This window comes from Panthera onca, chromosome B1 (assembly GCF_046562875.1).
Source record: "Panthera onca isolate mPanOnc1 chromosome B1, mPanOnc1 haplotype 2, whole genome shotgun sequence".
In the NCBI taxonomy this organism is placed as follows: Eukaryota; Metazoa; Chordata; class Mammalia; order Carnivora; family Felidae; genus Panthera; species Panthera onca.
This window is the reverse complement of record NC_138342.1, coordinates 197,664,088-197,684,443: the sequence shown is the minus strand read 5'-3', so window position 1 is coordinate 197,684,443 and position 20,356 is coordinate 197,664,088. Positions and strand designations below refer to the sequence as shown.

Below are 20,356 nucleotides of genomic sequence, written 5' to 3'. Positions count from 1 at the left end.
TTCCACTACTCCTCTCTATTTGATCCTCCCAGAACTTAAACGTTGCAGTATCTTCCTATCTTGATTGGATTAAACATCTTGAATTAAAAAAAGAAAGCAGGGGCGCCTGGGTGGCTCATTGGTCAAGTGACCTCCTGATTTTGGCTCAGGTCATGATTTCACATGATTCCTCAGGTCAGGAATTAAAAAAGAACACATGAAAAACTTCTTTCTCAGCCAAGATCCGTCTTGAAAGTCACTCCCTCACTCCTGAGCGTGGCGATGGCTTTCGGGGCTTCGAAACAGCACGGCTCCTCCCTGCACTGCAGACACACACCCAGGAGAAGGCATTCACTCTGTGGCAAAGCCAGTCCTCCGCTGCACGCTGAAATAACAGGGATTCAGCAGGATTACGCTCCTCCGTGAAGATCAACAGTCGGGCTTTTCTGCTCATTTCTTCAGAACACTCTCCTATCCCAGTGAAGCCCACACGGTCCGCGGCAGTGGTGAGTCTACGCACTGGCCTGACGGTCCCTTGAAGACAAAGACCCCAGTCTCTGCTAATACCTGCTGAGCACAGGGTCAGAGCTTCTCAAACTCTCCCCCATTCCAGGACCCCTAACTCCCCAAAGAGCACTCTAATTCCTTCTACAGGCTCCCTTCACAGAGCAAAGCACCGCCTCCTTCCTCCTCCTTGGAGAGATGCTTTTGTTCTCTATTTGGCTAAAGAGCCTGGGTCCGGGGGCGCCTGGCTGGCTCAGTCGGTCGGGTGTCCAACTCTTGATTTCGGTTCAGGTCATGATCTCGAGGTTTGGAGGATGGAGCCCCGTGTGGGATCTGCACTGACAGCACGTGGAACCTGTTTGGGATTCTCTCTATCCCTCGCTCTCTGCCTCTCCCCTGTTCACAAGGGCTCATGTGCTATCTCACAATAAATAAACTTAAGAAAAGACAAAAAAAAGCCTGGGCCCTTTCCCATCAAACTGCCCCGTGACTCCCTGCATGTGTACTGGGGCAGGTGAAGGGATCGGTGGGAGAGGCCAGCAGAGCGGAACTCTCCTCACAGGAAAGACATGGCCTGGATGGGACAGTGGTAAGGCTTGCACTTCTCACCCCTACCCCTAAAATTTACAGATCACATATCATACACCTGAGCAAGAGCTGCTTCTTTCATGGTTTTAATCACTATCTCAAATATATAATTCCTCTTTTCCAGAACATCAGATTAAACTACCAAAAAATAGGTAATTAAGAAGACCTAATTAGTAGCACTGAAAACCGTGGAAGAAGGTCAATAGAAGCAGCTGAGTAATTTATCCAATTATGAACAGATGGGCTATCTTTCAACAAAGTCCCACAACAATCCAACCCATTCTTGGTCATTTCCAGAGAAAGGACAAAGGAAATAGATACACACTTGACTGGGAACTAGTTCACAGCCCACTAGGTTAAAAGATCACATAAGAAGAAAGAGAAGATGTGGAATATTAGACTAATTGGTTAAACTAGGTTTTGACTGTTAATATAAAAAATTGCCAATATCCTTAATCAAGGGCACACTGAAATAGTGTACAATTATTTACTAAGCACCAAAGAATACTTTCAACATATAAAAACAGACTATAAAACCATTAAGACCTCATCATCTGACTGACATATTTAAGAGAGAATATACATTGGGAATTAAAAACAAAATTCTAATGAATTTGGGATCTACCCTTCTTTTGCCCCCATTGCTACTGTTGCTCGACTCCTCTCCCTTCTGCTCTTTTCCATCTCTCTGCTGATCCTTTTTTTGGCACTTTCATTTATTCCACTGCTTCTAGCTCATGTCACGCTCTCACTCTTATTTGGTCTTTCAAAGCCCATCGGACCCACTTCCCTCTCCTCAATTTCACAACTGCTTTTTCTCATCACTCTCTTTGGCTGTAGCTCCCTGCTTCTCCCTGGTCTCTCTCTTCCCCCTATCCCCCGGCCCCACCTCCACATTCACAGGAACAGAATGAAGATGCCCCTGTCCAGAAGCACGCTTTGTGGTGGCTCATCGGGAATGTAAACAATACGTGACAGGCACAGCCAGCAGGATGGGACGGGACAGAACAAGGGGTGCCACAGGACAGGGGCAGGTGAAAGCCCCAGCAAGGGACTCAGGGCCTCCCTGAGGAAGTGACTGTGGAGAGCCCAAGGACCAGCAGGGCCGGCCCCAGAAAGACGCGAGAAGGGAGAGAGGAACTCAGGAGGGGGCTGGGGTCTGCAGGATCCGGAGAGCAGGGCGTCGTGGTGCTGCCCCCTCGGTACCGCGAAGGGCGAGAATGCGCCTCGCCAGTGGGGCCTTGACACGCGCGGGGGCCAGGGAGAGACGGTGAAAAGAACGGAGGCAGAAAAACGGGCGAAACGGCCTGGGAGCCAGTTTACCGGAAACAGACGCGGATCCAGTGCAGCAGCAAAACGTCTCCCGACCAGGCCGGGCTCCCCGCGGGCGGGGCTGGCGGCTGCGGGGACTGTCAAGTTAGCGAGGGCCCGGACTCCGGGTATGGAGGCCGCAACACCCAGACCATCAACGTGCCAGCTGCAACTAGAAACGCTGAAACCCGCACCGGGAAAAGAGCCCTTCCGTCCGGGAAATCTGCATCCGGGTCGGCCGGAAACGGGGACCTCGGACGGGGCGGGGTCTGGAAGGAAGGGCTTGGGTGTGGCTTATGCAGGTCTCCGCCCCGCCCCCAGGGCGTTTCCGTCCTGCCGGTTCTTCCGCCCGGAGCTTGGGTCCCGGCGTTTGCCTCCAGGTGGCGGGGTGGCCTGTGGCGCCGGGCTGCCCACCCTACGCCACGTTAAATGACTCAGATACGCTAAGGGAAAGCTTAGCGTTGGCGCGCCGGTAATACCGAATGCGGAGTTGTTTCCTTCGCAACAGCGTGAGAACGGCTTAAAGAACCCTTCGTGCGTGCCAGAGTCCGGCGGACCGCGAGAGGCCCTCCGATTGCGGGGACACCCCTGCGGCGGCGTGGGCGGGGCAGGGGCGTCTGCGGCTCCGCCTATCAAATTGTGGTTTCCTTTCCGGTAGAACGAGTGTGAACGCCGAATTCACTTGTGCGAACCCAGGGGTTCAGCGGGACCACCGCGGAGGGTAGCTAACATTTCTAACATTTCTCCTCCCTGTTCGCGGGGAGGCAGAGGGACACACGGGCCCAGGATTGGGCCGTGAGGATGGTCGGTTGAGGCCCTCGTGTTACTGCGCAGGGCTTGAGGTTTATAAATTCACATACCTTTAAGACTGATGTGCAGGACATTCTGCAAGTTGCCGGAGTTAGTATTTCCTGAATCTGTTGTAATTTCACATTTTTCTTTATTCCGGAGGTACTACCCGAAAGAGCCTTTTTAATTTTGAAAAATCAGGGTTTTTTTAATCTGTGTTTTTTTCTGTCTCCCAATGTTTTGTGTCGAGTATGGGCAAGTATTAATTTTTCATTATTTCTGTATAGATCTCACTGAAATGTCTCTTTTTTGACAACACCAAAAAGCATAGTGAAACTGGATTTTCAGAGTTTAGTTCCCTCATTTATACCCTTAATTCTAAGGGAAAGTGTGTGAGTGAAAATCTTAATCTGTTTCCTTTGTAAATTCTAACGTTCATGCTAGAGGGAATTTGGCAAGACTAAATCCCAACTACTCAGGCTGCAGGATTTCTCAAAGATTATTTCCAGAGAAGAACCTTTCTGGTTTTCTCGTAACACCTATTTCTCTAGTTTTACATTTTTTTAATATTAAATATTTGGACTCAAATGGGTTTAAATTCTGGAAGATAACGTTCTCAGGCAGGGCAACAGTAAACACCGTGGAGTTCATATGGAGAGAGTTGGGGGAGCCCTACCCACAATCCCTCCTGGTCTCCAGGGCAGAGATTACTTCATCTGAACTCACCTCACTCCTCTCATACCTGTGAGGAGCTGGGCACAGATTAAGAAGGGATCAAGGAATCCCGGTACATGAACCTCTCTCCCATTTAGTCTTTCTTTATCCCCCTCTCTCTTTACATGGAAGTCAAGTGATACAGTTCCACCAGTGTAAGCCATCCAGCCTCCAAGCCACCTCCTCCATCAAATCCTCTGTGTTCTGCTTTATACGGAGTGCTTTGGGAGGCCATAAATCGACTGAAGTGATTTTTCTTGGGTGCACTTGTCGATGTGTATTATTTGGAAGCTCCTTATGAAAAGCTGAGCCCGTAAGATGGTGTCTTAGTAAAACAAGGTCTTCCCACACCTCTGAGTCTCTTTCCCTGGCTGGGAATTAGATCTGATGAAAGCTGAGGAGTGAAAAGAAGAAATGAGACTGAATTGAAGTATAATTTCTTCTATTTCTGTTTTCATTATTATTACAGTGAAAAACCATTTTCCAGGCATTCCTTAGAAACACTACCCTATGTAATCATAATGACTGTAGGATAGAATTTTGATGAGGGTCACTCTGATGGCCTGGTGGGTAGGTGGCCCCTCTAGACTGGAATGCATGTGTAGGGGTGCCTGTGCCCACATCATCCCAGGGATGATGATGCCTTCCCTTCTGGGGATGTCTCTGGTTCTAGTACATTTGCCCATCAAGTACCCTGAATGTCCTAACATCTGGGAGCCTCCAGCTGAGAGCAGAGACGTGCTATGAGTCAAAGTAGGGAGCTCCTGTGGAATGGAGCAGTTGTTCTGTTGGCTCTAGGGTGGTGGAATGAAGGAGCTTAAGCTTGGAGAATCTGATTCCCGCGTGGGGATGTGAGCACACGAGGGGGTGTAATGTGTGAAGTTTGAATATGGTGCCCCCCAGTGTTGAGACATTTGTTAGCCTTTTGTCCTGAGGTTCTGCTGAGGCCTTTGGAATGCTCAAATACCATTTGTCTCATTGCTTTCATGATGAAAATATGTTCATGTGTGGATGTGTACATTAATACTCTCAGCATGCCATGTTGAAAGTGAAGACAACAACCCAGAGGTAGAAAGTGGGGGATGAAGAACGCAAAGAGTGAGTTTGTGATGAAAATCCATGGGCTGCTGACTTGACATCCAGACTCAGTTACACATTTTAGAGGCCCCAGAGCTCTGTGTCCCGGGGGATCTCAAGTCATTTCCAGGGCAGGTCCTCATGCACAGGGCAACACAGACTCACCCACAGACACCAGGTTCTCATCTTAAGTGCCATGTCTCTGTTCGGAGTCCTCAGAGAAGGGATCAGGATGCCCGCATACTCCTGAGGGAAGTTCACAGTCACTCTTTGAAGGAGCTCTCTTCCCGAGAAAGTATGAGTGCCTGCTCAGTCAGGGATCATTTCATTCTGGTATTTATGGAGGAAGAAGGACTTTAGCCGATGGAGGAAAGAATGAAGGTTGGCTCTGGAATTGTCTTAAGAGTGTCAGGATTCCAGAGAGCACAGTCAAGTTTTATGGGTTCCTTTTAGGGTGTTTGCGTCTGTTCTCCTGGATGTGAGGCTCAGCTCACCCGAACACTGATGTCACATTGCAGTTCCTCATTAAATGCCTGCATATCTCCTCTGGCCAGGGTGGTCAGAGAGAGCTAGAGTCAGCATCGTTTGGTGTAGGGGTCGCTGAGGAGCACACTCTGATGGCTGAGTCTTCACCTGATTTGTGGACACTCAGTGATGCCCAGTGACATTGGCCATGCATGGGCACAGGACACTGACTGGCCTGTGCCCCTCACAGAACCAATCTCTGCCCCACCTGGCACATGTACGAGAAGAGTTTCCATCTGAAACCCTGCACGTGTGCCCAAGGTCTCCCTAGGAGAGCCCCATGCCCCAGTTCCGCTCTCTTCAGCAACCACATGGTTTTTCCACTAACTTGGGCTCTAGAACATTCAACCAGTGACATGGTACTATGGACTGAACGGTGTCCCTCTTCCCCAAACTCATTATGTCGAAGCCCTGCCCTCCAGTGTGATGATGTTTACAGATGGAGTCTCTTGGAGGTAATTAGGGTTAGGTGAGGTCATGAGGGTGTTGGAGGAGGTCACTGAGAGGACATGATCCAGGCTGTAGAAAGCTCCTCGCCCCTTCCCCGTCCTTGGAATGTATGTTCTGCCCACTGTGCCCATACTAGAAACCATTTCAAGGATGCAGCTTTGAGAGTGCAACATGCTGAGACCATCGAATGGTAAATGTGACTGAACCCCTTTAAGGCCTCTATACAAAGATCCTGGTGGCTGGTATTCAGGCTGATTCATTTTGCAGCTGCCCAAGTCATGCCTTGCATGTAAGTTCCCTTTGCTTATTAAAACTGTAACCTACCAATCTGGAGTGGTCTTCTCTTTTCTTCGGTCTTTCCCTGACCTCCATGTGTGGAGGCCAGCTTCAAATTTTACCCAGGAACTCCTGAGGTTGTGAACCAACAAACCAATGGAGGGTGGGACCATCATTTGGGTCCCTTCTACGAAGAGGAGGAAGGATAGGACTCTGGGAGGTATTTAGGTGTTCCTCTCATCCCTCCCTCCTCAATCCAACAGTCCCTTCCACAACACCTGAGGCTGGAGGCTGTCTCCTCTGTCACCCCTGGTCACTCTGCTCAGAGGCAGAGTTGACCAAAAGGTACCGCACGTGGATACACCAGGATATAGGGGCAGCGTTCCTCAGAACTCTTTAAGACGTGAGGACTCTGACCATGAGGGGCTGGCTTCTCAGGAGGCTGGAATGAGGGAGCTGTTGTGAACCTGAGGCTCCACTGTTCATTGTCTAATCCCAGGAAGCCTGTTTGGAGGAACTGGCCTGGAACACAGCTGGACAGTGGAGGATGGGGCACAGTGCAGGCCTGGACAGTATTTAGGTGAGGTCTCCCAAGGAGAGCCTGGAGGTCAGGGGTTGGCATTTGGGCAAGTGTCCTCATGGTCTTTGGGACTAAATCCATTTCTGTTGAAGGGATACTGGAAAGTCTGTAAAGCCCCCCAAAATCATACTCCACTGAAGGTCTGGAAGGGGCTGGGACTCCATTTATTTGAGGGATTCTGCCAAGTCTGGATGGATGGGGATCTGGGCAGATCTCTCACCTGGTGCCTTGATGCTGAGTCTGGGGTCCTGGCCCAATTTATGTGCAGCAGGATGTGGGCTGGGATGTGAGTTCATTTCAGGATACTTGGCTTGTTCCTGGGGACTGAGGAATGGCAGCCTGGGGAACATCCTGAGAGCCGACATCCGGCCTGCCGTCTGCTACCTTGACAATGAGGGAGGGGTCCTGGCTAAAGTATTTGGAACATGGCTGGGGGGGGGGGGTTCAGTGACATTCCTTACCTGTATTTTATTCTGTCCATGAGGTGAGGAAGTCAGTTCAGGTCATTTCAGGGGAGACACCATAGGGCAGGGGATCTCATGCGGCCGACTTGTGAGAACAGCTTCTAGAACAGATTTCTTCCTTGTGCACAGGCACATCCACCTGCTTGGATGCTGTAGGAGAAGATGCCATGTATACAATATATAGTAGGATTTCCTCTCAATCAAATTGAAAAGAAATGAACCAAATAAAAAGTCATGGAACATAAAACATTAAATTTAACAGTTAAAAGAAATATGAACGATCATTTTGGTATGAAAAGCAAACAGCCTCAGTGCTGGTTGGGAAAACAGATATTATAATATTAATTTGATACAGTTTCTCTACCAAGCTGGAAAATGTAAAAGTTCTTAATATTGTCTTTTGTTAACTAATTAGAAGCAAACTCTTGTATATACTGTTTTGGGGAATTGTACACAGTTAATGCTGTTTTGAAGGCAGTTTGATGACTAATGTGTTTTGATGGACAATTTGGAAAGATTTATCATAATTTATAAGATATTCTTATACACAGGATTCTACCTTTTGGAGCCTGCTTAACTCACTTCCATATAATATAATTATGGGATCCAATCACATCTGATCGAATTCTCTGGAAAAAATATACAGTAATTGTTCACCATTTATAAGCATTGAAAAATGTTAATATATACATGTGTAAACTTTTAACAACATATATTTTATGTAAGTAAAAACATTACATTTGTTATACACTTTCTTTTTTTAATGTTTATTTTTGAGAGAGAGCGTGCACAAGTGGAGGAGGTGCAGAGAAAAAGGGGGACAGAGGATCCAAAGCAGGATCTGTGCTGACAGCAGAGCACCCGATCTGGGGCTCAAAGTCACGAACCATGAGATCGTGACCTGAGTGGAAGTCGGACGCTTAACTGACTGAGCCACCCAGGCGCCCCTGTTAATATGCTTTATGTTTCACTCTGCACCTTACCTTCTGACTCAAACAATTGTTCCTGAAAAATCTCCCTGTGGGCCCATGTAGCTCTGGTTCATTAAGGCTCACCGAGGTTTACTATTTATTTGTGTAGATGCACTGGGTTTTTCTCTTCTAGCCCTTGTTAGCTGACATTGGGAAAGTTCCATGTCCCTTCCAATAGAATTGTAGCCATGGGTATTGCCGGGCAAATGTCGTTGTTAATGTGAACAGAAATTAAGGACCAGGATGCCCACACCATCACGCTCCGGCATTTTCGCACAGACTCCAATTCCAAGCATTACTGCTACCCTTAATGTCTGGCTGCTTGTCTCCTGATCCTCTCCAGCCTGGAAATCCCAGATGTCTGCGTTCATGCATCTCAGTGTGTCGCAGGGGGCGAAACAGGCACGTGTGAGAGGTCCATGGGTTTCCTGAAGGACTCAGGAAATTCTGCAGTTTCCCTGGGAGGGCGGGTTGCCAAGCTGCCTTCGAGGGCATCACACACCTTTCCAGCTCTCCAACAGGGATCCAGAATATTTCCAGAGTGTCAAGTTGGGCCGAAAACACTGTTACTGGATCTCAGTTGTCAGAAATGTCAGATTCTGGACTCTAAGCTGATGCAGACAACTCTGAGGAACCTCCTGGCCCCAAGAGTTCACCATCTCCAGCCTTTTCAGGAGGACAAGAGCAGTTCCTACATCCACAAATGTAGGTGGAAAAGTCTAGTGGCCCTGGAGGGCCAGAAATGGCCTCCTTGGGTCACTGCAGCCAGGACAATGTGCCTGGTCCCTCAGGACACACCTCACAGCACAGGCACCTGCAGGGATGGTGGGTGTGTATGTGGGGGTGGGGGGAGCTCTCAGTAATCATCTTTGCTATTCATCTAATGAAACGTGGCAGATAACGTTTCTGTGAGAAGTGGCAATTGGGACAACTTTATAAGATATTGATACCACGTAGCCTAGAACATAGGAAAAATTATTCCTGACTCATTTACATCTCCATAAAAACCTCCAATATTAAGGCAGAGGATCACTTGCTCCTTATTTTTAAATAAACCATTTACCTGCACTCTCTCTAACCACAAAGGTCTATGAATTCAAATATCATCTTTCTATAGAACACAAACACATTTTTGAATCCATTTAATCCCAAATTAAATGAATCCCAAATCTGACCAAGGCCAGGCAATGTGCACACACACCTGCAGTCCCAGATGCACACGCTTACCCCATATACCCACCAGATGAACCACAAAATGTGTGATCAACATGCCCGAAGCTATGTAGATGGCACAGCCCACTGCTCCTTGAGAACGCACCATTGAACTTATTTTGACAACCTGCCAAAAACTGAACTTACTTTGACAACACTAAATACCAGTAGGAAATGGGTGAAAAGAAAAACCTGCCCACGCATCAGGCAAATCCATTCCCAATGCAGTTCTTCCAGGTCCCAGAACATGGGTCACATATTGCAAAAATGGAAACGCCCCCCCATCCATCATCAGCTGACTTTCCACACACCACAACTGGCAAATCCTCAGACCCAGAAGTAAGACCCGCTCCTCTCCAGAAATCCTGCCGTGGAGACCTACAGCCCAATACCCAGTAAACACTTATGCATGCTGCATGCGATGTCCATGAACATGTGCAGAAAGACAGCGCCCCGCCTGCCTAGACAACCACAAGCCACGTCACAAAATACGTCCTGTGTGTAAGTTCACCTGGAATATTGTCTCTGCTACCTGCGGGCACAACCACAAACCTTCTGTCTTCACCTCCTCACCCACGAGTAACTGTGTGTGTGCGCGCGTGCATATGCTCGTGTGTCAACACTTGGACAGAGATGACTGGGATACATCCGGAGACCTGTTATTCTTCTTGTTACCCCTGGAGCTCCTCCCGACACGGGACTTGCCAACGTGCATTGCCACCTGTACATACCTGCATGGTTGAGCAGGTGGTTTTCCCGTTCAGGAATTCCCGTGCTGTATTCGGCTAGTGAATCATGACAACATTGGAAGGCAGGGGGAATTCTGTTTTCCTGAGGTTGGATTCAGGCTTTGGCCGGGATTGTTCTGGAGGAATTTCCACTGGTCCAAGGCACAGTCGTCTGGTTTCTGTTTCTTCCGCGTGCTCCTCCAACTCAAGAACTTGGACGCAGGAGTGTCCTTCAGGCAACAAAACTGTTCCTTTCTCTCTGGAATGGCAGCAGAGTTCTTCTCCTTCCTCTAGAGACTCCCCAGGTTTTCCTAAGTTCATTTCTGACTTCAAGGAGCCACCACTGTACGCATTTGATTTGCACAAAGGCTGTCCTAGGACTGCATGAGCCTCTGGAAGTTTTCTAAGTACCCTCAGGTGTGTAAGGCTGGAGCCCCACTGCAAGTCTCAGAGAGGGCTATCTGCCCGTCTGAGCAACCTCAGAATTCTCTAAGTCCTCTAGGGAGGCTCCAGAACCATGGGTGCTGGCCTGTTTTGCCCCTGCTGGTGGAGAAGTACAGGATGATGCCCTCCCCAGGCTTTGGTGAATACTGGTATGGAGATACCTTCACCATAATGGGGCTGGGAAAACCAGATGGCAGCAGGCTAGCCACGGGGGTGAGAGCTGATGGAGTGCTGGGGGCTTGATGCCCCTTGTAAGTAGAGCTTCTGAGACCTGGAGGGGGTGATGTGGGGCTGGTACTGTTATGCCCAGAATTCGTGATCCCCACATACCGCCAGGGAGCCGAGTCCGATGTAAAAGCAAAAGAGCCTTTATTCGAGCTCAAGCTCAATCCCCTACCTGCACCAACGCAGCGGTGAGATACCGGGGAGAGAGAGCGAGTTTCAAAAGGACAAAGGTTTTATTGGGGCCTAGGGGCAGTTGGTGAGGTAATGGCTGTGGCCTCAGCCAATTGGCTGGGGAAGGGTCCTGGGGGAAGGGTCCGAGTCCTGTTAGGTGAGGGGGGGTGTTACTCAAGGGGAGGAGGTGTGGTCAAGGTGAAGGACACAGAACAAGATGGAGTCCGCCGGAGTAGGCCTGCCCTTTCAGCACCGCTTTCTCACTGGAGCGCTGCCCCGCCATCCATGTGGCAAAACTATGAAAGCCTCTGAGTGGCCTGTGGCAGGCAGGATCTGGACCAGTGTCCCTCATCAATGCCCGGCAGTAATGCGTCCCAGAGTGGTGCGCGAGGCCCCGCTTTCACGCGTGGCCTCATGTGGCTTGTTGCCTTTTCCCTGCTACTGCCCTTCTTTGCCCTCCCAGGATCACATTTCGCGGTGCGGTCCTAGGACTCTGCCTCCAAACTACACGACAGGGCCCTATATCAATCAGTACGTTGTCAGATACTCAAAGAAATATATGCTCAATCTCCGTCTCTTTACGTTAACAATATCTTCATTGAAATGACTAATAATTGTGTCATTAGGATCATCCCTGTGATTGTTACTGTTACTCGCCATGTATTATTATGGTTATCATGGATCTTTTGTGTGATTGTTATGTAATGTTGTGTAAAGCTTCTCGGTTTGCGAAAGCTGTCCAGGCTACTGCAGATGATTAGAAGAGTAACCCGAAGACGTACATACACCCAGCACCTTGGGGCTCCTGTACTGTCTTGTCTGGTGCTAGTTCAAAGGATGGGCCCCCTGAAATATTCCACACTCCTTCTGGATGCAAGGGCCTGCCCATACCAGCCGGGGGGGGGGGGGGTGGGGACTTGGAAAGGACACCCTTGTCTTATCTTAGGCTCTGGAAAATATTAGACACATCGTCCACATGCCAGCAACTCTATATGCAGACCTGCAGCCCCTAGAGAAGGCTTCCTTGCATCAACTGGGCCACCTAAAGTTTTTCTAAATAAACTCAGGTCCACAAGCCCCTTATGCCAGCAGGGATGGGTCGTGAACAGTTTCTGTTACCCAACTGAGATCCCAGGGGGAATCAGCTCAGGGCCCAGGAAACACCCCTTTGTGACTGGAACGGGCCCATGTGTTCACCAGAGCCTCCGAAAAAATTTTAAGACTGTTCAGGAGCCCATGGATCCACTGCCACAGGCAAAGGATGCTCACAGAGTGCTTTCCAGAATTCCCGAGCTTCTGGAAGTTTTCTAAGTCTCCTCAGGTGTCCAGGGATGGCTGGAGCTATACGAAAATGCACTGAGCAGGTGACTGGCCTGTTGGAGCAAACACAGAATCTTCTAGCAAAGCCGGGAACCACTGGTTTTGTCTGTCTCGCCGCTGCAGGTAGGGGAGAATGGAGGGTGACAACCCCTCCAGCAGCCTTTGGAGGAGATACAAGTACCCAGATGTCCCAGCCATGGAGGGCCACGGAAGAGCAGACAGCAGAAGGGCAGCCAGATGGTTTGGGACCACACAATGCTAGGGGCTTATTGTTTGTCAGAGTCCGTGCTTCTGGGCGCCGTATGTAGGTCTGGAGCCCTGCCTTCTTGGGACGGGGCCCTGCCCCATCAGCCAGCTGTCTCATCTCCCCAAAGCTGCTGGGTCTTGGTTGGCCTGGATGCTCAGGGCTTGGGGTTCCTTTCGGGTTCCCCGTGTTTGCACACGCCTACTTCCAGCTGATTTTCTTCTCTTTCTGGCTGGTCACCTCTGCCTCCTAGGACTCCAAACTACCTCATGAGGCCCAGTATCTGTACCTACATTCACTAAGGGAAATCTCTTCTCTGTGTCTCAAGTCCATAGGTTTACTATTATTGTCAATATAGTCAATAGGTATGAGTGTCAGTATCACATGCTTATCATCATGATTGCTGATACGCATCGGTTTTTATTATGACCGATTATTATTGTTATTACCGATTATAATTGTGATTCTATCTTACAGCATGGCATATAGCTTCTCTATTCAGGAAGGGCATCTGGCTGCCAGACACGACTACAAGGGTCCCCTACAGACACACAGACACACAGCTGCCTCAATTGAGGTGTCACAAGGGCGCCCAAAGACCACCCAAGCTCCTGGAAGCATTCCTAGTCCCTTCAGTGGCCCCAGAAATCCTGTTACCACGCTGGAAGGCACAGGAATGTCCACCTGCCTGCCTGAGTGACTTTGGGGTTTTCTAAGTCCTACAGGAAGCCCTCAGTGTCCTATAAGTTGACTACAAAATTATAACCCATGGGGCACCTGGGTGGCTCAGTCAGTTAAGCATCTGACTTCAGCTCAGATCATGATGTCATGGTTTGTGAGTTTGAGCCCCATGTCTGCAATGACAGTGCAGAACCTGCTTGGGATTCTCGCTCTTTCCTCTCTCTCTGCCCCTCCTCCCTCTCAAAATAAATAAATAAACTTAAAAAATCATAATCAATAAGAAAAAATAGATGAATACTGTTACTAAGAAAATACTCGTAAGAATAATAATGACTAACAATGAAAATGAAATGATAATCAACATAATGATTATAATAACACCACCACTACTAATGACAAGAACAATAAACCTAAGGTAATGGGAGGTGAGAGTACAGACTCCCCTGTATGAATGGCAAGGGACCAGTTTCTGGCCTCATGGGATAGTTTGAGGCCAGAGTCCAAGGTCTGAACAAAGAAAAAAAATTAAGGCAGAAAGTAGCAGCAGAGGAAAAGAGAGAGCCGAGGAGAAGGATGTGAGTGAACTTGGGAGCTCCGTGCACAAAGCTCAGAGGGGTGTCCTGAGGAAAACAGAGGGACTTCAGTCCTGGGCCTGCCCATCACTGCACACCCACCGGGTTTCAGAAGTTCCGCCTTCTGGATGACGGGTCTGGGCTCCAAGCAGGGAAGGCAGGAGCCAGACCCACCCTCCGCACATAGAGGCCCCAACTATACCTACGTTATGTCCCAGCATTGCCTCAGCTCTCGCTGCCTGGATGCCCTTCCAACAGCTCTTCCCCACAGAACCCTGGGGGACTTGTTTGGGGGAGGCCACGCAGGGCAACTGCAGGGGGGCTGTGAGAAGGTGTCCTCAATGCTGTTCCTGGACCAGCAGGGGGCGACAGACCAACACAAGTAGTTCAAGGATGCCCTGACCTACTTCATCAAGGCCATCCTTGCTCAGGCCAGAGGGTCATCATCTCTGTGCCTTCCAGGGCAGTACCTGCATTTCCAAGACACCTGAAGGTACTTAGACTATTTCCAGAGGTTCAGAAAGGCCTAGGACACTCTTCGGGTGTGGCAATGGCAGTTTCTGGGCTCTGAGCAGACATCAAATTCTAAGGAGGCACATGCCGGTATAGACACCCTGTCCATCCTTCCCAGGACAACAGGGCAGTTCCCAGGACCCTGAGTAGACTTAGAAGAAAATTTTGTGATAGATCTTCCTGGGTCATCGATGCCAGAACAAGAGGTGCTGGCACCATGAGGGGACTTGCAAATTTTTAGAGGTTCAGCAGATCAAGAGTGCTCCCCCTGGACACCCTGTCTGCCTACAGAAGAGTCTTGGGAATGCCATGGATGTCATTCGTGACTCATCCATGCCTGCAGGAGTGGATCCTGTGCCCCAGAGTTAGCTTAGAGCATTTAGTGCTGACTTGGATGTGACAAGGAGACAGGACAGCAAACGTGGTTGCTGGGTCCTCAGGGGTATTGCCACATTTTTCCAGAGGCTCTGGAAGTGCAAGGATACCCAGGCAGTGGAGTGAGAGTAGGGTTGCAGCTGGCATGTGCGCGTCTGAAATCATCTTCAGTAAATCATGCAGCCTTAATCAACAGTCAGCCTCTCTTCAGTGTTGCATAACCCCACAAAAATGACCCACAGTAAGAATGGTAATAATTAATAAAAATTAATGGTGAATAACAATCAGAACTATCATGATAATGAACAAAGTGACAGAAATACTAATGAATTTAGTAGTGACAGTAATATTAACCTAAGGAGGCAGCGATCATGGTACATCCTCCTCTACGTGAATGACGAGGCATGCATATGGGGTGGGTTGGAGTCAGAGTCCTAAGACTGCACCACTCCCTGTGTTCCATGGTTGTACATGTGAGCCACAGGAGGAAGGGTAGCTGTCAGCGGGCATGCGTGAGCACAGAGACCCGTGCATGGACCTCTTCAGGAGAAGAATACTGAGCGGAGGGTGAAGGGCTCTGGTCCTGCACTGTTGTCAGTCACAAAACCCAAACATGAGATTTATCCTAAGACAAGCGAACTTAGGATTTTCTGATATTGGAGCTACAAAGAAGCTTCGAGAATATTCAAATTGACACCTTCCAATGAGTATTCCAGAATAAATTTCAGAGTAATTACCAGGGAGCCTTGTTCAAGCAGACTTCCAGGCTCCACCCCACCCTACCACACTGAAAATGTTGAGAGTGCATCTACACGTTCACATTAAACGGCAACTTTCCCTGTTAGTCGCACACACAATAATGATTAAGAGACCCCCGATGTGGATTCAACAGACCCAGATCTGTATGGGTGCTGTGGATATCCGAGGAAGACAATCTTCTGCCAACGTCCATACGCCTAGTCAGTAGCAGGTCTGGAGATCCAGCACCTCCATCCAGACCTTGTGTCTCCACGTTCAGTGGCATGTCACTGCCCCGCATTGTTCCATTTCATGAGGAGCGTTTGAAAGTAAATGACCATGTGATTCACGCTTCGAGGAGCAAAGTGTGATCCCCACAAGTAAGAAGCCCACACCTTCGTGGGGGAGGTACGTGTGTGTTCAGCAGACTAACACACGGGGTGGTAAGCACCGTCCCAGGAGCAGGGCACCAAGGGCATTCAGACCAGAAGCGAGTGCGGTGGTTATTATTAGGAAAGCCCGGGCAGCATTCACCGACAAAATGGCTAGTCACTAACTAACCCGACTGGTTTCTCCTTGTAACTTGATATAGATGGCTCTGTTCCTACACTTTGATCTGCCACCAAGGTGTTTGGAGCTTCTGTCCCCATTTAATAAGCTTTTCTGATCAAACGGTGCACCCACGTCCTGCTACTGAACTGAGTGTCCGACCGAACAAGGATGCCCAGTCTTCCCTTGAAGGCAATTGTGTATGCGTAGAACACCTGGGTCCATGAATATCCCTAATGAGGTACAGAAGGGTGCTTATCATCCAGACAAAGACATTCTGCCAGTGCTGGAGAGCCGCAGACGGAAGTCCTCTCTGCCTCTCGGAAATGAAGCCAAGCTTTCTCCTCTCTCTAGCCCTCCTCTTTACCGTTGTCTATGAGCCAAGTTCTACCAGGTAACAAAAGAAACTTTGCCGAAGTCTTGGTAAGAGTCGAGTGCCTGAGACCTTATGGGGATCCAGTACTTGGAGCAAAATCGCCGTCACCTGAACCCCGAGCAGCGGGCTCGCAGGAAACCGGAGGACCCCGTGGCTGAGACCTGCAGCCACCTGACTCATCAGTCCCTACTAGCAGCTCTCAGTCAGATGAAGGGAAGTCGGGGTGCTTTAAGTGTCTGAAACCCTCTTTGCTCCACCACTGAAGATGGATTTAATTAGGCAAGTTTACCAGTATTTTCTAGATCCACATAACCCCCCAAATGGGGCATTCTTCTAATAATTGTTGGTTTCCAAGGTCCTCTACCTACCTGCAGCAAAAATCCAGGGTATTCCAAGGTACTGGCGTAAGAGCCCCACCAGAGCTGTACGGGCCCCAGCAGAGGGATGAGCAAGGGGGTCTCCTTGAAAGGCTTACTCTGATCTCAGAAATGTCCAATCCTTTGCTCCTTCGTGCTGCTGGTGTCCTGTGCTTGACTCTGTCCCTTGAGGCTCCACCCCAACCCCTAGTTTTTTCCCCCCTTTCCGACATCTAGTCTTACAAAGTTAAACTTAAACACAGGCATCAGCAACGACACCCCAGTGGAGTGTATCTTCCTGCATTCAGCGTGCAAACACGGGTCACGGGTGTGAGGCGCCCTGCACAGACATGTAATTGGATGGGCACTCCTCGCTTTCACCCAAGGAAGTGGCCAGATACCCAAAATGGATCATTAAATTCCCTAAAACTCGGGACCTGTAGCTCCAAGGAGGCACGAGCAACGTAGTGCTCTCCGTCAAGTGGAATGTCTTGTCATCTGCTCCTGACAATTCGGGGCCTCGAGGATCGGGAAGGGATAGGAAAACAGGCAGAGATAAGAGGAGCTGGGCCGTCCTCTTATTCGTCAGGGAACTGTTGACTCCTGCATTTTATGTTGTTTGCAAAAGGATGCTTCCCAAAATTTCCACCAGAAAATATAATGGGAGGCACGCCTAGTGTCGGTGAATCCCGACTTCCCCAGCGAAGCCTGGGTTTTAAGGGACTGCTTACTGCGAACAGGTAGACAGTACTTTAGGTTGGTGGGGAGGGTACGGCTTATAAAGTGGCCGCAACTCGGTTCCAGGAGAGCTACTCTGGAGGAAGCAGCGGAGGCGAGATTCGGGTGTGCAGAGGCTGGGGGTGGGAAGCCGGTCCAGTTTATCAGATATTGTCAGGCTCCCACAGTAGGGGAGGCCCTTACCAGGAAACAGGCATGCCAAGGAAGATATGATGGCCCCTGATTCCCAAGAAGTCACAGGCCAGTCACTTTGGTGGCTGTATAGCCCAGGAGAGAGTCACCAAGCCCCAAAACAGAGCTGTGGCACAGGATGAAGGAGAGCTTCCCTAAGTGAGAGGTGGGAGGGGAATAAGACATGACCAAAAGAGTGACAAAAGCCAAAGGCAACACAAGGTTGGAATGCTTCAGGACCTCCGCCCTGCAGAAGCAGGCTTTGGATGGAAAATCACGGCAGCAGTATGGTACTGGGAGTGTCTGAGGCTGTCTCTCCAGGGCTTTCATTGCATCTTGCCCTTAGTAATAATCTGTGTGTGTGCATGTGTGTGAAGTATATCCACCGTTCCACACGCACAAGGGTTTGGGCGGGAACAACAGTCTGGAATCATACCTCTGGGTCTGGGGTCAAGCTACTCCATCCCACTGTGAAGAGCTAATATGTAAAAGCCTGGCTGAGCTCATTATGAATTAACTTGAAAATGTTTCTCTTATTTAAAGGGAAGAATAAGTATTCTTTTATTTATTTATTTTTAATGTTTATCTTTAAGACAGAGGGAGAGGCAGAGAGCGAGGGAGACACAGAATCTGAAGCAGGCTCCAGGCTCTGAGCTGTCAGCAGAGAGCCCAGCGTGGGGTGGGGCTCAAACTCACAAACTGCGAGATCATGACCTGAGCCACCCAGGCGCCCCAGAATAAGTATTCTTTTAAACGATGCAGAAGTATTTTCTTACCAAAACAAAAGAGCATTTATCCTTGTTACAATGAGCAGAGAAGCTATGTATGACAGGTGCAGATACCATAAAATCATTAACTGTCGTTGACAAGGTCTCAATGTTCTAGTCTATTGTTTGTACTTTATAGAGGAAAAGTCAAGGCTGTGAAAACTGAGGGCCTCAGCATAAGAGACTCTTAAAAACTGAGAACAAACTGAGGGTTGATGGGGGGTGGGAGGGCGGGGAAGGTGGGTGATGGGTATTGAGGAGGGCACCTTTTGGGATGAGCACTGGGTGTTGTATGGAAACCAATGTGACAATAAACTTCATATATGGAAAAAAAAAAAAAAGTGAGGGCCTCCCCCAGGCTGCAGGAGGGAGCTGTCACTCAAGGCTTGGTCTTCACCTCCTCCCCGCCAGGGCTCCACGGTCCTGCCTCCTTTCTCGGACTCCCGGACCTGGTGAGAGGTGAAGCCATATCCGAGGACATTAACTCAGGAGCACACAGAGCTGGGAACTTCAGCTTAAAATGTCCACGTGGCATTGCCACAGACCCATCTGATTGGTACTTACTAAGCGGTCATCCTCACTAACCAGATGGGTTGCATGGAAGATAGGAAATGAAGTCTTACAGCTTCCAAATTTTGAAAACTAATTCTTTTTTGTTTTGTTTTCAGTCACTCAACCAAAAGAAAGGAAAGTAGTGTTGTGTTTAGAAAAGCAGAGGCAAACCCGTTTCTGATACCTGTGCTGGGTGCACTGGGATCTCTCCTGCTGCCCTCAGGGGTCGTTTGCAGCGGGACTGAAGGTTTTCCTTGGGAAGCCAGGAGAGGGGAGGGGGGTACCGAGTGGAAGCATGAAGGGGAAATACAATGGGGCCGAGAACACAGCTCCACCTCTGTCCCGCTCCCGCCCTCACCCAATCATCGAGCTTGGCCAAGGTGCTTCTTTTTCCCTTGGCCTCATTTCCTCACCTGGAAGTTGACTAAGCAGACCAGATCCTCTTCTGTTTTGAAAGCAAAAAGCTAGATACGACATTGTGCAATCTACAAGATTCACTAGCAAAGAACAATTTTAAAAAAGTAAGAAAAATGCCTTTGGGGTGCCTGGGTGGCATCCGGGCTTCAGCTCAGGTCATGATCTTGCAGTTTATGGGTTTGGGTCCCGAGCTGAGCTCTGTACTAAAAGCTCGGAGCTTAGAGCCTGCTCGAATTCTGTGTCTCCCTATCTCTCTGCCCCCCTCCCCCTCTCTCAAAAATAAATAAATAGTAAAAAAAAATTTGTTTTTAATTCAGGGAGTCTTATAAATAGTTACAATAACCCTCCTTTCTGCACAGCCAGGGGCAAATTCAAGGAGATCTGTGAGCGCCCAAATGGCTCCTGCCAGGAATTTTGCCTTGAAACAGAAGTCCACGCCGGGCAATGTTTAAATGGCCTAACATGCTGCCTGCCCGTGGGGAATGAGCCCTTCATCGAGCCTACAACACCCAAGGAAAGATGAATTCTTTTTGAAGCTTTGTGTTTCTTTTGACATTTTATTCTCTCTTCTGTGCTCTCTCTCTCTTTCTGTCTTTTCACAGGGATTCTTATGGAGTCCTCAATAAATAATAAAGCAAAACTAGCAAGCACAAGACCAACTTCAAAAGTTCATCTTGTACATTTTCACTCCATTACTGTTTGGTCCCCATCTTTCTGTCGGGTGTGGACAAGCTTCTAGTTAAGTGACCAGGGTTGGGTGGGGGAGCTGTGATCATACCTATCTTTTGCCAGGCACTGCTGCCCCCGAACCCAGCATCTGGGGGCACCGCTCCCCTTCCCACTGGCAAAATGTGTTACCTCCTTCCATGCAGCCTCATGGCATCTCTTCCCTGACAAAGAGGCAACGTACAGGAAATTTTCCCAGACAGAGCAGCACCCAGATACAAGACAACCTCTTCTACATTCTTTCCAGAGGTAG

General features: G+C 49.0%; 2 protein-coding genes across 5 annotated transcripts in view; one reads left to right on the top strand and one right to left on the bottom strand.

Annotated features, from left to right (window-relative positions):
- Positions 1-2,624, bottom strand: part of LOC132691487 (zinc finger protein 705B-like) — a 31,600-nt gene extending 28,976 nt beyond the window's left edge. For 2 of the 4 annotated variants that reach the window (XM_060652841.3, XM_060652838.3), the window contains exon 1: positions 2,395-2,624. The gene's annotated coding sequence lies outside the window, so the exon portion shown is untranslated. Of the gene's footprint in view, positions 1-205; positions 1,535-2,394 lie in introns of those variants that run through there. The other 2 variants (XM_060652842.3, XM_060652839.3) reach the window with 2 other exon arrangements.
- A 13,824-nt stretch (positions 2,625-16,448) lies between these two features.
- Positions 16,449-19,900, top strand: DEFB108B (defensin beta 108B). The gene is made up of 2 exons (XM_060655630.2): positions 16,449-16,578; positions 19,737-19,900. Exons 1-2 carry the CDS (start codon positions 16,449-16,451, stop codon positions 19,898-19,900), a joined length of 294 nt encoding a protein of 97 aa, XP_060511613.2.
- Positions 19,901-20,356: the final 456 nt, after the last annotated feature.

What these genes read in the sequence shown, in the direction of transcription:
- DEFB108B (XM_060655630.2), top strand. Translation starts at nt 16,449, where the DNA reads ATGGGGATCCAGTACTTGGAGCAAAATCGCCGTCACCTGAACCCCGAG. An exon ending in GTCCCTACTAGCAGCTCTCA is followed by an intron (nt 16,579 to 19,736) that starts GTCAGATGAAGG and finishes CTTTCTGCACAG; the next exon opens with CCAGGGGCAAATTCAAGGAG.